This window comes from Microtus pennsylvanicus, chromosome 10 (assembly GCF_037038515.1).
Source record: "Microtus pennsylvanicus isolate mMicPen1 chromosome 10, mMicPen1.hap1, whole genome shotgun sequence".
Taxonomy (NCBI): Eukaryota; Metazoa; Chordata; class Mammalia; order Rodentia; family Cricetidae; genus Microtus; species Microtus pennsylvanicus.
The window spans coordinates 35567312-35585473 of NC_134588.1; the positions used below are offsets into that span (position 1 = coordinate 35567312).

The following is an 18162-nucleotide window of genomic DNA, read 5'->3' on the forward strand; positions in this document are numbered from 1 at the left end:
ATACCATCAAGCAGTCCAGGCAAGAGCAGTTTTTTGCCCAAAAGGATAGCCTTGTCAAACTAAAAGCAAATTAAAAGTCTGTTCAATTCCCATCAACATTTCTACAGTAACTGGTGCTGCCAGAAGCAAGTATATCTTACTGTTGAGAAAAGCCCAAGTTCTTAAAACATTTTAAATTCTATAGGTCTTTAAGTGTTGGAGATTATCTAACTGAAATATATATTTTTATATCTAGAAAACTTAATTGACTACAAGTTTGACTATTATAAATGATTATCTATTAATCTGTAATTTTAAATTATATATTACATTTTAAATGAGATGTATAAAAATAATACCTTAAACAAAAGAAGTATGTATATTACAAAATTGACCTTAAATTTGTATCAATAAACCAAAGTTCATTACAGTGTAAAATAGGCATTTCCATATCATATTCACCCCTTTTAAAGAAAGAGATTGACTGTGACCATCAAGCATTTATCTCTAACCTCTTTTAATTTGAAAACAAATATTTCTAAACAATCCTTTTGGGAATTCTGGTGTAGTTTTCTTTAAACTGCTTCTTGCTGTTTGTTGGGCAAGTATTTTTAGGGTTCACAAAGACCTTTCATAGGATCTTGTTCCATCAAATCACATTAACCTTGAAGGAATCTACAGGTTCTTGTCTTCTGTGGAAAAAAAAAAAACAGAACCTCTTTTCTAAAATAACATGTCTTTAGATTCAGATTTTGAAATTAAGATACCTTTAAAATATATATGTTGGTTTAGCTTAACAGCCTCAGAATCAAATGGTTTTTAGCTGTTAACTCATTAACAGTCAAAAATCCACAGGAAGAAAAATAATACACATAATCTAGACTCTTGGGGCATATTCAATATTTATGTGGCTTATATTTCTCTATTACTTTTTAATGTTTATTTTATTTTATTTAGTCCTTTAACCTATATTTCCTACTTCATGCTCTTCCTTCTTTCTCTCTCCTAAATAAGGAGATATCATAAGGCCATATGCATTTATCCAACACAGTGACCCATTCAGAGGTCTTTTTTTGTCTTAATTTGTTTTATTATTGTGTATCTATAATCATTTTCTGACCAGGAGAGGTTTTCTTTTTTTCCTATGAAGGCAAGAATATGACTAAGGCTGCAGCTTTGCTTGTTGACTATGCCCTGTCCAACCTGGCAGAGATATGTTCACCACCTCTGAGAGCCATGATCACTGCCCCAGATGGGTTGTTTGGGGTTTTCCATGAGTATCCTTTGACCAACAATATAGTTAGATGTAACCCATGCCAGAATCTAGGTGACTCATTTTGTGATAAGATATGACCAGTGTGACTCTCTCTTCCTAGTTGTTTGGTGAATCCAGTTAGATCACTTCCTTTTTGTATATATTTTAGGGAGCATCTACTGTATTCGGTTTCCATGCCCCCCAAACTAGCCCTTAGTTTTACATGTCCCTCCCCACATTCTCTCTTTCATATCTGTCTTCTATTCTCCTTCCCATTTGATCCACTAACTTCACACTTTACCACCCGCTTCCATCCATGTGTAACCATTTATTCTATTTGCTCTTCCTAGGGAGATCTAACACACACACACACACACACACACACACACACACACAGTAACTTACTATACATCTAACTACTGTGGTTGTGTGGATTGTAGCCTGCTTATTGAAGACTTAACACCTAACATTCACATATTAGTGACTATATATATACTTTTCCTACTATAGCTGTGCAGTATAATTTGCGGCCAAGAATGGTGATAACTCCAGCAATTCTTTCACTAGTCAGGAAATCTTAAACTATTTAAGATATTTCTGTGTTTCCATAGTAGGCTGACTATAGGCTTTTCAAGAACTGTAAAGAATTGTGATGGAATTTTAATGAGATTTCCCTTTATTCTGATAATTGCTTTTAGGACATTTGCAAGTTTTACTATATTAATCTTACCTATCCATGATCATAGGAGACCTTTCCATCTTCTGATATATTCTTCAATGTCTTAAAATTTTTATTATACAAGTCTTTCACTTGCTTGGTTAGGATCACCCCAAGAAATTTTTGAGGTTTTTTTCAAAGCTCTTTTTCCCCTAATTTTTTTCTCGATCAGTTTGTCATTTGTATAGAGAAAGCCTACTAATTTTTGTGTACTAATTTTGTTTCCTGTTACTTTTTTGAAAGTGTTTATCAGCTGTAAGAGGTTACTGATGGATATTTTAGGGTATAGTTATACAATTACATTATCTGGAAATAAAGATACTTACAGTTCTCTTTTTTCTATTTTTATCCCCTGGATTGATATCATCCAGTTACTCTGGACTTCAAATACTCTAGTAAGTGGTAGGGAGAGAGTGAATTGGAATAGAAATGCTTTGAATTTCTCTCCATTTGAGTTGATGTTGGCTATGGACTTTCTGTAAATTTCCTTTATTATGCTGATATATGTCCCTTGTATCCCCTTTTTCTCCAAAACCTGTATCATTAAGGGGTTTTGTATTTTGTTAAAGGTATTTCTGTGTGTGCATGTGTGTGTGTGTGTTTAATTAGATGATCATGCACTTTTTGTATTTCAATTTGTAGATATCATAAATTTAATTTATCAGTTTGTGTAGGGTGAGCCATTTGTGCAATGTTGGGAGAGAACCTACTTGACAAGATGGATTATTCTTTTCATGTATTCTTATATTTGGTTCACAAGTCTTTCATAGAGTATTTTGCATATATATTCATAAGGGAAACTTTGCTGTAATCCTTTGTTTGCTGGGTCTTTATGTGGATTTGTTATCAGAATAAGTGCGACTCAAATAAAGAATTGGACAATTTTCCTTCTGTTTCTATTTTATGGAATAATTTGAAGATTATTGTCCTTAATTTTTTATTTGAAACTCTGGTAGAATTCTGTGCCACGGCCATTAGCCCTGGAATTTTTTTGGTTTGGAGGCATCTAGTCATAGCATCTATGTCAATGGGTCTTATAAATCTATTTAAATTGCTTTACTGGTCTTGGTTGGTGGTAGTATATTTTAAGAAAATTTCAATTTTTAAAATATTTTCCAGTTTAGTGGAGTATAGGTTTTTAAAGTATGTCTATATAATTCTTTTAATTTCCTCAGTTTTGGTTATATCCTACTTTTGTCTCTAATTTTGATAATTTTAGTATTTTCTCTCTATCTTTTACTTAATTTGTCCAATCATTTGTCAGTTTATTGATTTTCTGTAAGTACCATTTTTTTTGTTTCATGTATTTTTGTATTGGTTCTCTGTTATTGTTTCTATTTTTAAATTGCAAAAATTGTATTTTTTTGGATACTTTCTGTTTTTGGATATGATTTCCTCTTTTCTTCCACAGATTTTAGGGTTGTTGTTAAGTTATTATTGTGACATCTCTACAGTTTTTGATGTAGGGACTTAATGCTATATTAATTTGCCTCTTTGAACCTCTTTCATTGTTTTTTATAAGTTTGGGTATGCTTATTTTCATTTTTATTCAATTCTAGAAGTACTTTAATTTCTTTCTGAATTTGTCTTGAGTCAGTTTCATTTTCTAGTGAATTTTTCAGTTTCCACGAGTTTGTAAGTTTTTCATTGATGTTGGTATCAGGCTTTAGTTCATGATGGTCAGATAGGTTGCAGTGGGTTTTCCTATTTTGTTTTGTTTGCTTGCATTTTCCTTTTATTTATTTATTTTTTTATGTATTGAGACTTGCTTTGTTTCCACATATTTGGTTGATTTCAGAGAAACTTTCATGAACTTTTGAGAAGATATATTATTTTTGTGTTTGGGTGAAAATTTCTTGAAATATCTATTAGATACTTTAGGTTTATAATGTCAGTTGGCCCCAGAATTTTTGTTTATATTTTGTCTCATTGATCTGTGTCCTGGAAAACGTGGTTTACTGGTTGCCCAAAGTCACTGTAAAACTCAATGTGTGAGAGTCCGGTTACTGCACGTACTGGCTTTGTGGGACCTAGTCTGTATGGATGCTCACCTTCCTAGACCTTGATGGAGGGGGGAGGATCTTGGACTTCCCACAAGGCAGGGAACCCTGATTGCTCTTTGAACTGGAGAGGGAAGGGAAGGGGGTGGGTGGAGGGAAATGGGAAAAAAATCAATGTGTGATTTTAGCTGTAGTACTGCTTCTTTTATCAGTTCTGGTACCCTTCTGCTTTATGCAAACATATGTTTAGAATTACAATTTCATTTTGGAGGATTTTTTCTTTGGTGAGCATGATATTTTAGGTATAAATTATTTATTATTTTAAATACACATTTTATTATTTTTGTAAAGACATACATTTAGTGCTTTTCTAAATTATGGCAAGTTTTGTGAATTTTAGAAAATAATGTGCCATTTAAAAATAACAATTTAAATATGCAAAAACTTATTATAACACACGTATAAAATTTTTGTAAACCATTTCGCAGAATGTATATTTGTGATGGGGTAGAGATATACTTTTTAAAAAAAAGAGCACCTGATGTACAGGCATGACATTTTGAGTTGGCAACCCCAACACCCATCTCAAAATTTTGTGTGTAGCCCTCTATTTCTTATTATCAAGCATTGGAGATTGTGCTGATAAAAAGATAAAAATACAGAGTACTCTTACAGAGTAATTGAGAAGAACATTATAGAAAATATATATATATATATATATATATATATATATATATATATATATATATATATATATGTATTTTTCTGGTCTTCCAATTCATTACATTTAACCAAATAGCAAGGTTGTTACTCACTGTTTAATATCCATTTTCCATTTGTACTTTTCTTTCCGGCAAGGTCACAAGCCACATTACTACGTATATAATGAACTCTGGCTGAGTTAAACCCCATGCCTTGACTCTTTGATTTAATAAGAAGACTGATAGACAAAACCAATGCAATAATACAATTACTTTTTTCAGAAAGGAAAATTTAAATAATCAGAGAGTTTAGATTTTATAACCAAGAAAGGTAGATGTTAAATAGCCTGTGGAAATATAACCAAGTCTGGTGTGATCCCAGAATGCCTGCCTTTAATCGTCTATTATTCTAATCCTCAAACCAGAAGTTCAGGAAAAGTCCCTAAAGTGAAAACAGTGTTTCATTTCCTGTGCTGCAGTGTCTCCTGCCTAGGGATGCTTAGTCCAGCACAGAATAGAGTGAGAAACATCAAGGGAAGAGACAGTAGGAAATTAATTCACAAATAGATATCTTTTCACACAATAGACATGAGATTCAATAACAAGAGCATATCAGCAATGCTATTTACACTGTGTGTAAACTTTATTTCTTATGAATTATTACTGTCATCACTTTAGTTCAAAGTTAGGGATGAGAATGTTTTCTCTGTATGGCAATGTGTTAGATAAATTTTCAAAAGGTTGTGAGGGGTAGAGGATGAATATTGCCATTTTATTTAAAATGTTTGGTTTTCATATTGCACCTGAAACAGCTCTCTAATTTACTCATCTCACTATAAAAGCTAACTATGGTTTTCATACATGGTATTCAAAGGAGAAAGAAATCCAAATGTCTAAGATTTGACTTGATTTTTCTAAAAAACAAAACAAAAAACCAGAATTGTTCTCATTCCTTTTTCTTCTAGTTAAAGCAACATCTATAAAGAGATGTTTGCTCATTGTGTAGACTTACAAGAAAGATGACTTGCAATTGTAAATGATTGTATATGTGAAATTATGATGTCCCCTTTATAGGGGATTTAGAACAATGCTAAAAGGTGGCCTTTTAAATATTGCTTTGATAACATATACGTACATTTTGATTCAAATTTTAGATGTATGTATTTCACAGTATTTGAGCCACTGGACTAAGAAGAAACAGTCACAAAGACAAATAATGTTTTAATTCTGCTTGTAATAACATCAAATTCTTCCTCTGTCCCTTAATATTTATCAGTGTGTGATTCCAAGGCGCAAACAGTAAGTGATCTTATATGAACTCATGCACCAGGACGAGTTTCTCTGGAAAGTTTTACACAGAAGAATTTCAAGCATTTATTCTTGTAGGACATATTACAAATACTACTGAATAATTGTAGATAGTCCTTACTAATGATCGATATTGCCTAATAATTTGTAAACTACTTGCATTTAATGGGACTTAAGTTGTAATATTAACTCAGTGAAAACAAATAAGCTAAGATTTATAAAAGTATTCATGATTTAAAACCTTTAATGTTTCTAGCTTAAATTCAGAGACATAAAATCCAGTTTTTACATTTCTTTAATAAACTTTTCACAAAAACATATGAAGTTTAAATGTACTATTTTACGTTACACAAATACAGCATTGTTTTGTAATAGGAATCTGATGAATTGTTGATATTTTGGCTGGCCTTACATGTATAATTATTTCCTAGCTTGATGCTACAGTTGTGGGCATGCACTGAGCCTCATAATTTATATTCATATTTGGAGGATGTATTAGGTCTACTTCCTGACTTAAACTGGTAACTTAATTTCTATTACTTTGAAAGACATGTGTGTAACTGTGAAAGCTGCAGCTCCAGCAAGTTTTCAGACCTGGAGGGGAGCTCCATGACAGATTCCTGGGTCCAGAAGTTCTTTCCTGACATGTGCATGTTTCCATACAGTAAAAGTCTCATTGGCTAGGGTTCCATTTCATGTGACTGCCTTGTATGAAAAGTGATAACACTGAAACAAAGAGAGGCTTTTACAGTACACAGCAGAATCCACAGAAAAGGAACGGGTTAGGACAGATGTGCTGTGGTTCCCCAGGGTTCGTTTTTCTATGGAGGACAGAATGATTTTCCTATATGCTGTTATCCCTGAAGGCATTCGAGAAAAAGTGGACTTAATGTAGATATCCTGGAAGAAAGTTTAATCACAAAAGTGTTTTATGTGGTGGATAATGGATGCATGAATTAAAAAAGCTGTTTGGTTTCATCTCATGGTCATATACAGAAGGATCATTAATATAAAATAAATGAGATTTTTCCCAAACAGATTTTATATCAGTTTTTTTCCATCTAAAACATTTGTGGCAAATGTAGCCTGCCTATTGCCTGGACTGTACTTAAATGAATTTATAAAATACATAGCTCTTTGTTTGTTGCAAGTATCTGTGTGCTAGTAATCGGTTATAGGAGAAAAATAAGTTACACATGAGCACACATGACATTGTCTTTTCCTAAAATAATAATACTAAGAAGATATAGATGTTTTAATTTATTCACAATAAGCTCCAGAAATGTTTCTACAAGTTAATTAGTAAAATATGATTAGAATGGAATGTGTTGATTTTCTTTATCCTGTGGAAAAGCTCATGTGTATACAATTACACCAAGATCATAAAGGCGACTGATTTCAATTCTAGCAAAGACTTTTCCTCAAGATCTAATTAACGATATGCGTTTCTCTTAAAGTCTCAGATATCCATCAGTGTGGAAGAGTGGGAAGACACCAAAGATGCCAAAGAGCCAGGGCACCACCGCAGCATGCACCGCAACTCAACCTCCAGCGACCAGTCAGACCATCCATTGCTGCGGAGGAAGAGCATGCAGTGGGCTAGGAGGCTGAGCAGAAAAGGACCAAAGCATTCTGGGAAAACTGCAGAAAAAATAACCCAGCAGCGATTGAACCTCTACAGGAGGTCCGAAAGACAGGAGCTTGCTGAACTTGTGAAAAATAGGATGAAACACCTGGGCCTTTCTACGGTGGGCTATGGTATGCTTCTTAAAACTATACATGGAGTCTCAGTTTTTACTATTATTGGTCACACAGTCGGCTCTGATATAGGAAAGATCTAGATTTTTGTTAGGAAATACCTATACATGGCACTTTGATGAAAATCTCATCTTTTGTGGAACTAACAAGATTATTGCTAAATGTTTTGCATTTATTTAGATCACTTGGAAATGTTTGAACCTATTGCAAGAACACCCCATTTTTAATGTAAACAGAAATTTTGAGGTAGATTTAGTTTCCACCTTGGAGCTATGAAAACTTTTCGATTTTCTTACACATGGCTGAGATTTATAAATGCTTATTTTGGTGTAATTTTTCTTTTTTCTCTCAAACAAACACACAAAAGACACAAACATCACACCCATCTAAGTTCTGGGACTTTCGATAAAATTAATTTGAAGTATTGTAAGTAACTAACTATAACAGCCATTGGAGAACAACAATGAACTTAAAAATTGTGTTTAGTTTCTTACCTAAAGACTTCAAAAGCTTTATTTATTTTCTATTTTGATATTCTAATATAATTATGACTTCATCCTTTTCCTGTCCTTGTTCAAATTAGCCCATATACCCCTCTTGCTTTCCTTCAAATTCATGGCCTCTTCTTCCATGAACTGTTATTGTATTCATATACTTGTATGCATATATGTGTGTGTTCCTAAATATAACCAGTTCAGTTTCTACTAAGTCACTTACATGTATGTTTTCTGGGCTGACAATTTGGCTCTGTACAGCCAGCTGGTATGCTGTTCCCCAGTGAAGATCAGCTCTCCAGATCCCTATTTTTCTCAGTTGTTCTTTCCTTAGGGATGAGGTCTTAAAACATTTATTTTTGTAATAGAATTAGTGTTTTAATGAACATTGTACAAGCTTTTAAAATAACTCCTCGTTGATATGTTAATAAATGATCCCATATACAAAAAACTTAATGAAGTAAAACACTGATCACTTGAGAAATATCATTACTATTATCCCAGTTTTATTTTATGAATGTGGTTGGCAACATAATAACAAAGCTAGTATACATGCTGTGGAGGCAGAGGAAACCTCACACAGTTCCACCCTTACATGGAGAACTACTGGAGGCCAGGGACTGCAGAGAGAGGCAGAATTATTTGCCTTTAAGATAAATTCCCACTAGGTTGTTCAATATGAAGTATGTCCCTTGATACATGCACATATTAGCCACACAAAATGGACACTCTGTATTATGTATATGTGTATGTATATGTGTATAATTTTATGCATAGATATGCATACATATAACAATAATAATTTTTTAAAAGATGATGCATAATGGAGAGGGAATTGAGGAATTTGGGAAATGAAAGTACCTAAATGATGTAGATTCAAACATCAAGCATAAAATTCTCAAAAAATATAAAACTATAAAAATAGTCAACTGGCCAATGATAAATGAGAAGTTTTCATTGTTTATCTATACTTACATGTATGCATTAGTGCATACACATGCACAGACAAACTCTCTCACACACATACATATAATCCACATTTTCTCTTTATTATAAAGTTTTATATTGAGATAATGTTCTTAAGATATTTTATTTACTGAGTTAGAATTTAAAAGAAGTTGTTTTTCTTTCTTGAGCATAAAAAGTAAAATATATTTACTGAGTATTTTCATATGAAATTGTGTCAATTTTCTCATAATTCCTTCAAAGTGATTTTTCTTTAAATTTCATTATTTTCCTCTTCGAGGTGGACTGTCATATTCAAAGACTTGCATTTAAATTTGCTCCAGTCAGTTACTTTTATAACTTACACTTGTAATTATATTTCTTTTAATTGTGGTGAAGACTAATTTGTGTCCAGGAATTTTAATAGAAATGCATGTAATATGTAACACTAAAACGTAAAATTAAAGCTCAGAATGATCTTCCAGAAATTCACTAATGGCTACTTGCCAATTTGATGACATCTAAGCTGATTCAATTTCTAGTGAATTAATTTTCTATTTTTACCTTTTATGTATTGCTAAATTACTTTCTTCTAATGAGAATATTAAACAAAAAGTTCTTCATCTTAATCTCAGCTGACTCAAGAACATTCTAATCTCCTGTTAATCCATAAGCAGAGTTGCATATCACATTCTTGTTAGAAATATGCAAATGTATGAGCCGACTGTATGGGCATCACCTAAAGAAGCAGCAGGGATTTGTAAGAAATTTTTTCTTATGATTTTCTCATTCTATTTTTATGGAAATTAGTTGATTTTATGCTCATGATAATTCTTATATAACAGAAGGCATTCCGTTCATTTATTTTCTCCCTCTTTTTACATCTGCCTTGTTATGATTTCCTTGGTATAAAAACATGCAATGCTGCAAGTCTGGTAGTCTGTCATCGGTACCACTGAGAGGACTGTATCCATAAAATGATTTCTAAACCAGATTGGAGTAGCATTAATAGTAGAGGCAGCTGCTTAGGTATAGTAGATATAAATACCACCAAACAGAGACCACATCACAGTTACCATAATAACCCAAAATATTACTAATTCATCATTTGCCTAGAGTGCCTACACACCCCTTCTGTCAGACACCATAACTATGCAGACCTTCAAAGTCCAATTCACCATTTTCTCAAGACCAGATACTGAGCACCCGTTTGCCCTTCAGGTCAGAATTCAAATGCCACCAGCCCTGCAATATAACACATCTCTACTCACTTTTGCTGATCACTCACTGCTAATGCCAGAGGCTCTACCTTTTCATAGATAAACTTAAGTTTGTCAGGTACCACACTAGTAATCAACACTGAGTGGTCACATGGTTATGCTTCTAGTATCTCCTAGCTGACTCTAACCCAGCCATTGAGAGGTAAAAGCAAATAGGGATCCAAATCCCATTCAACATGAAGAGTAGATATGTGTCTGTGTAAAAACTCACATCAAAAGACAACCAGTGACCTAATGCCACATGTACATGTCACAGCAGAAGCATAAAAGCAGTATAAAAAACTAAGACAATATGTACCCCCACAAAGGGAAAAATCCTGCTAATCTCATTGTAATCATCTCTGGTGCAAACAGTAAAATGACCAAAGGAAGTTTCTGTAAAATAGACCACATAATGAAACACAAAGCAAACCTCAACTAATATTAGAAATTTGAAGTAACTTCTTGTATTCTGCCTACAATAGATAAACAGAAAATTATTGTAGAAAATAAAATACAGAGAATACATGATCTCATAGAGATTAAATAGTCTACTATTAAATTATGAATGCATCACAGGCAAAATTAAGACAAAGATTTTAAAAATATGTAGAATGAAAATGAAAATACAATAAAATGAAACTTCTAGAACACAATGAATATAGTTGTATGGGGGGAGTTTATACCTTTAAGTTCTTCCATCAAGGAAGTAGAGAGAACACAAATTAACTAGTTGGTTCTGGGTGCTCCTTTGGAGTTTAGAAAAATAAAAATACACCATGTTGTTCCTTTGCAAAACTACAGCTCCCAGTGTTCCGCTGGACTACAAATGCCAGCCCAGGCAAGCGCAGGACACATTTCCCAGAAGCCTTTGCATTCCCCGTTAAAAAGCGAAGGCCACCATGAGTTTGCTCTCTTCTCTCTTCTTCCCCGCCTCCCCCTTGTGTCCACACACCTTTTACCTGCCTGTTACCCCTCCCCCATTAAAAGTGCACCCCCTTGGGACCACCGCGTGTCTGTGTCTTCTTCCTCGCGTAATGTCTTTACCCTCTAACCCGCAGACAAGAAAGCTAGCCAGAAATTAAGAACAACACACCAAACCCCAAAGAAGAAGATGGAAACAATTAAAAGAATGCCAGAAATGAATGAAATGGAAAGTTTAAACAGTGCAAAAAACCACCCCACACTCTCATTCATCTAGAATCCCTATCTCATATCTCCCTCCAAACATAACATTCTTTTATAACTTATGTGTTTGTTGTTTGTTTAACTCAAAAAGTCCAATTAGTGCTGCCCATGGATGTGTGTTCATCCAATTGAAAATGGAAAACCTACCAGTGGCCACACTGCTAAAGAAGTGGTTTCTTCTCCCAGCAGCCATTAGCTGCCTTGCTCCTCAGCTAGGGTAAGGTTTTGGGAGGTATTCTCCACTGTATGCTATAATGTTTAACAGGCTTGATCTTGTGTAGCTCTGATGCAGATATGCAATTCAGGTGTTGTGAATTCATGTATGCAAAAGCAATGACTTCCAGAGCACTTCTCCCCATCCTGGGGCTCTTACTTTCCTTTTGCCCACCTCTACAGAAATATTTCTGGAGTCTGGTGGGTGAGGTTTGATCTAGAAGTCTCATTTATGACTGAACACTCATATTTGCTTGTTCTTATCACCCTGAACAATAATGAATCTCTAAATTACCCATTTCCCACTATGATGTTTCTTATTAAGATTGGAGCAGTGTAAATCCATGAATAAAATATATTTAGAAGGCATATTAATAGCATGACCATTTATAAAAACATGTTAATAGATCCAGAATAGACCTATAAATAGGCCTATTAGTTCCCTAGCCATGGGTTTTGAGTTTGCTTAGAGTACTAGGCATGTATTCCCTCCAATTGAAGTTACAAATCTAATCAAGAGAGCAATTAATTACCCTCATAAAGAGTCTGTCTATTATTGAACCTGTAGGAACATTTCGCTTACTAGGTCAGTTTTGTAACTCGCAGATTTCAATCCAATGCTGCATAACACCAGTGAGGTATTTTCCCTCAGCAGTCTGCCTAGCACCTTCTAGCAATGTGCAGTGAGTGAAAAAGAAGAGTGATCTGGTTAACTCAAGGTCAATTTCTCTGTGTCCTGAAACCAAGGTGTGTGGTGTCCTCAGCAATAGAGACCAATCATCTAATTATGATGGACATCCAAGAGCAATTCCAGTGCCTGTATTGTCTTGAGTGACTCTGGGACCTCATTCACCAATAGCACATAGGAAGTTAATACATGCGTGTCTATGAGATTTTCATTTAATTACTCATGTCTTCTGGAAACAGCTTTGTTTACTAATGTGGTGTTAAGAAATAAAATTGAATGGATGAAGAGAAGGCTCAGGGCTAAAACACTGACTGCTCTTCCAAAAGACCCAGGTTCAATTTGTAGCACTCACATAGAAGTTGACAGCTGTCTGTAACTCCAGTTCCAGGGAATCCAATCAACTCACACAGACATAAATGCAGGCAGAGGCAGGTGGATCTCTGTGAGTTCAATGACAGCCAAAGCTATACGCAGAAACCTTGTCTCAAAAAAAAAAAAAAAAGAAAAGAAAAAGAATTTTGTAATTGGCTTATGAAATAGTGTCAGTCCATTAGACTTCTTCATATATTCTTAAATTTTATTAACTCACCCCCACCCTTAATTCCCAGTTTCTTGATTGCTAGGAATATTAATCACTTTAAAAAGTTGGTCAATCGTACTTTTCTGTAATATTTTGCATCTTATATATCTATAACACTACTCCTGAAAGTGTCTGTGAAATTGGGTGTAATGGAAATGTCAGGTATAAAGTCTCAGAAACATGTTTGCTTGAATGACAATAGGAGATACATTAATACAGAAGAGAGAAAGCTCATGGGGCATCAACCTTATATAAATAACTACAAGCAACTAAGGAATGATTAGAGAAGGAGAAATAGTCTTCCCTAGAGAAGAGCACTCCAATTGGTTATCCAGTGCCAAATGATCAGGTCTGAAATTATATGCAAACAAGTTGCATAAAACAGACTGAACAGGTTGTATTTAAGAGTACACACATACCCAATACAGAATGACAAAGAAAATGAATCAATGATTTAAAAGAGAGAGACAGGGTGTGGTAATTTGGAGGGTTTGGAGACAGTATGAGAAGGGGAAAATGGTATAATTATATTATAGTCTGAAAAACTAAAAAAAAATTATATTGATTTAATTTTTATTTAAATAATATTATTTATCATTTGCATTTTTGTCTTTTCAACTCCTTATTCAAATTGTTTGGAACTAGAGTTTTACTTTGCAGTTCTTCCTAAGTTTTTGCTAATAACCCCTTGTCTGACGTACATAGCAAAGATTTTCTCTCAGCTGTGAATGGAGTAGCCCTACTCTTCATTCGTTTGGCTGTGCCAAGGGTGTAATGCAGTCTGTTCACTGATTTCCTATCTCACTGAAGCCCTCTTTGGAAGCCATTTTCCATACTTCACTCCTGAAATGTATCCCCTGTGCTTTCCTCCAGAAGTTTCAACACTTCATGTTTTAAATTAAAGTATTTGTTGTCTTTTGAATTGAGCTTTATATAGGATGAAAGACATGAACCTAAATTTATTGTTCCGAGGGTGCATATCTAGTTTTGTCAGCACCATTTGTTGAATCGCCTTTCTTTTTCTACTGTGTGTGAAACAATTTCAAGAGCACCGATTTTAAGCATATGGCATTTTTTAGTTTTCTAAGGCCAGAGTTTAGCTGTCTGGACACAGTATATTAATAGAAGATTCTTAATACGTTTCTGATGCTAGGAAATAGAATCTTGATTTTCTGATGTCATACAAACAAATATAATGCAAATCAAATCAATTATTAGTAAGTATTATATTCTGGTTTGGGCACAACCATGTGTATTCATGTCTGCCATGGTTAATGATAATTATGTCAGGCTCTTAATAATCTATCAAACCTATTATATTCATCCTTATAGAATTGAGAAATAAAATATAACCACAGAAAATGACTATTTGATACCAAAACAGTAGTGCATGGCCAATAAAACATTGATGAATGTCTCTTTGAAGCAAGTTAAAATAGACTTTAAAACTTGCTTATTAATTCTCAAGTGCAAAATCACAAAGAGAAGAAGGTAACAGCAGGCCTTTTCACAAAGCGTGGCAGACAAACTGTGGGTCAAGCTGAGCTCCAGGGCAACGCAGACTTGAAAGAATGGCTTTGAACTCAACAACTACTTTTAACCTAAATCAAAATGACGGCATTCCACTCCACGAGGACTAGTCATTGAGGAGTAGAGGAAAAAAAAAAACAACAACTGGAATTGCTGGTTCTGATTGTGGTCACATCTATGCCTTGATTTAAAACATGTGAAATCGACATGTTTGTTATCAGTCTTAGAGCCAGTTGCACAATTAATGTGTTCAGATCAAAATATTGACCAAATAATTGCATCTACTCTTAGGAAACCTCATAATTGTCTTGACTCATTTGTGACAGACGAATGAGACCATCACTGCCACTTGACTTTTATTCAAAAGTAACTAAAGAACGCTCTGTTAATGACAGAATGTGGCTGGGTATCTACATTGAGCAAGAGGTGTTTTGGTAGAGTTGCCTTCTTTGTACTGCAGTTCAGGACCATTTTTGTTTATTTTAGATACTGAGTTGCTCACATCCAAATTAAAAGGAGATTTTTCTAGTATAGCTACTGCCTTTCAGAGCGTTTTGACTTAGTGTCCAGAGAATACCATCAATTGGAGTTCCTTTGAAACGAACTTGTTACAATTCACATTCAGATAATACTTTTTTCAAGAAGAATGCATAAATGAAACTTACTTTTCATAGAGATATGATCTTGATAAACTCATGTCAAGATAATGTGATTTATAACTATTGGTAACTATTTTTGAAGTAAATATCATTTTTATATTTGGTTTTCAAACTCCAGTCTGCTGATTTAGCCATCTCTCCTTACATATGAATCCCAGGTTTAGCAAATAAATATGCTGCATTCCCAGCTGCATTTGACTTTCAGATAATTTCCAGTGCTTCAGAAATTATTTTAGTGTTTCACATGACATCTTTAGGCTATATTTGTTATAAACTGTTTGTTTGTAGATACTAGCTGTGGTTTATATATCCTTGGGCATTCTTTGTTTTTCTTGCCAACCCTAATCCTAAAGGGGGAAGATACAGTTGTATTTCTGGATCTATTTCAACAATTAACAACAAAATTTATTACTTTATTTGAATATCAATTTAATCAGTTTGAAATTGAAATATTTTTGCTGCTAAACTTGTGGTAGGCTCATCTATTCTGTAATTTGTCTGTCTTGTAGGATTCTAACTTTGATTTATAGGCTTTAAAGAAGATTTGCATATCAATTGAACTAAAGCAGAATATATTATGACATTAAAAGAGCATTATTTCTACTGAAATGAATATAATGAATAATATTATTTTGTAAGAAAACATTTTAGTACAGCAAATTGTTTATTAGGTTCAGCTATGCTGGCCTAACATGAACTTTAATGAAATATATAAATATCGAGGAACTGTCTTTGGTAAGAAATAATTTTAGACTTTTCCTCAAACTTCATAATACAGTTTTGTTTTCAAGAACTATATTTATTTATAAGTATAGTAACTAAATGGATACTAATACTTTAGACTGTTTGTTCTGATTTTAAGTATATCAACATATACTTTCTCCTTGGGAAAAGAAAAGGTAATCATTAAAGTATGTATCCACTTGGCTTTATTGTTGTATCTTATAATACACTTAGAATGTTAAACATCAAGATCTACAAAGTTTTTCACATTTTAAAAATGATTATGTTTATGCTCTTTTGTTTTGGTGAGCTTCTTATTGCTATATCTGGCACTTGAAGTTGTGTACTTTTTAAAAACTGATGTTTACTTAAGTCATTGAAGGTGGGTAATCTAATAAATGTTCAGTTTTGGTGTTTCGTGGTGTCCCCTTGTCTATATCACATCAGAATAGATGAGCAGATAAACTAGAACCTTACAGAGTAAGCTATATTGCCCACTTGTGTGCTGCAGGGGTTGAAGCCTTACTCTTTTAAAATAACTTGTTCTTTTAAGAACTGACTCAGGACAAAGCCCAGTGCTCTGAGGACACTGACTTCCGTGCTCTCACACAGTACCAGCAATTCCCAATATGGCCAATAAGAAAAGAAAATACTTACCATTGTAATCTCATTAAAATATAAGGTTAATTTCTTTTCCAATGGATTCTTTGTATTCTTAAAAAGCAAATCATGCCATGAAGGCATACATATTAAAGATATATATAATATATATATATATTTCAGTTATATATGTATATGTATTACAGTTTTTAATACCTTTTAAATACATATGACTAGATTCTTTTTCAGGAGATTTTTATATCAATGTTCTATGGAATAATGTTTACTTCTAATTATTTTTAATTATTATAAAGGGAAATGAATCAAGTAAATATCTCATAACTATTTTTTTAGTAGAAAAAAATTTAATTGTAATGACTTATTTAGGAGAGAACGTAACTATGGTTACACTGAACAGAATTAGGTACTTTATTTTTATCATCTACTGGAACAAAAAATAGGTACTTTGCCAACATTTCAGATGACAGAAAAATGAAAACCAAACTTCCATGCATTAAATACAAAACAGAACCAAACGCGACTTCAGTGAGTTCTCATTGACAACTCCATGATTTAAACACAAATATAATGATTTCTGTGATTTTGCGTGAATCCTAACAGACATTATACTTATTTATCTTGTAGATGAAATGAATGATCATCAAAGCACCCTATCCTACATCCTGATTAATCCATCTCCAGACACCAGGCTTGAGCTCAATGATGTTGTGTAAGTTGACCTCATATTAGGGATTAGGGATATATAAATTACAAATCTACCTTCTATTTTATTTTACCATTATAGTCCCTTGTTATTTTGATGAGCATGCTTGACAAAAGATATTTCTGATGAGCATAGGGATTCCTATGTAAAAAAGTTCTGTTAATTGACACAATAGTAGCATTTTCTATTCTCTAGGAAAATATACATTTGTAAAACAAAATCTATACTATGTTGGAGAACAGCTCAAAGAAAAAGGGAAGCTTCTAACACTATATATTTGTAAAGATATTAAAATTTCCACAAGGAAAATTAAAATGCAGTGTAATACAGGAGGAAAGGGGTAGAAAGAGGAACTACATTCACTAAAATTGTTGTCAATCTTCCTAATGCGGCAACCCTTTAATAATAAAATTTCAAAACACATAAAAGTAAAGATATTTCTGATCAGATAAGAGAAATACTGTTACAGGATCTTTGATCACAGTATTAATCCTGAGGTTGCAGTTGTATTAAGTAAATAAATTCAACCTTGGGTCAGGAGGCAGAGCCAGCAACTCCTTGACAGAAATTAATCATAGCAAATCAGAGGGAGTCTGGAAGATAGGGAGATGCACAGGAAGCAGTAGAAAGGACTTTGAGCATGGTGGTCTCTCTAAGTTTGCTGTTGCAGAATGACACTGTCTTTGAAGAGGGAATGTCAGCTAGTTGCTCCTCAAATGTTCTGAGCTAGCAGGTTTGCACCGCAGCCTCTGACTCCTGAGTCCTCTTGATAAATAGAACTAAAGAGATTTACTTGAAAACTGCATCTGGTGGCAGCAGCAGAAGCTAGACCAAACAGGA

At 33.7% G+C, this 18162-nt stretch overlaps 1 protein-coding gene across 3 annotated transcripts in view; it reads left to right on the forward strand.

The window, feature by feature from the left end:
- The window catches only part of Kcnt2 (potassium sodium-activated channel subfamily T member 2), a 353892-nt gene that overhangs the window by 329834 nt on the left and 5896 nt on the right, over positions 1-18162 (forward strand). For all 3 annotated transcript variants that reach the window (XM_075988160.1, XM_075988159.1, XM_075988161.1), the window contains 2 exons: positions 7419-7719; positions 17244-17328. In XM_075988160.1, the coding sequence (XP_075844275.1) occupies positions 7419-7719; positions 17244-17328 (386 nt within the window). The remainder of the gene's footprint in view (positions 1-7418; positions 7720-17243; positions 17329-18162) is intronic.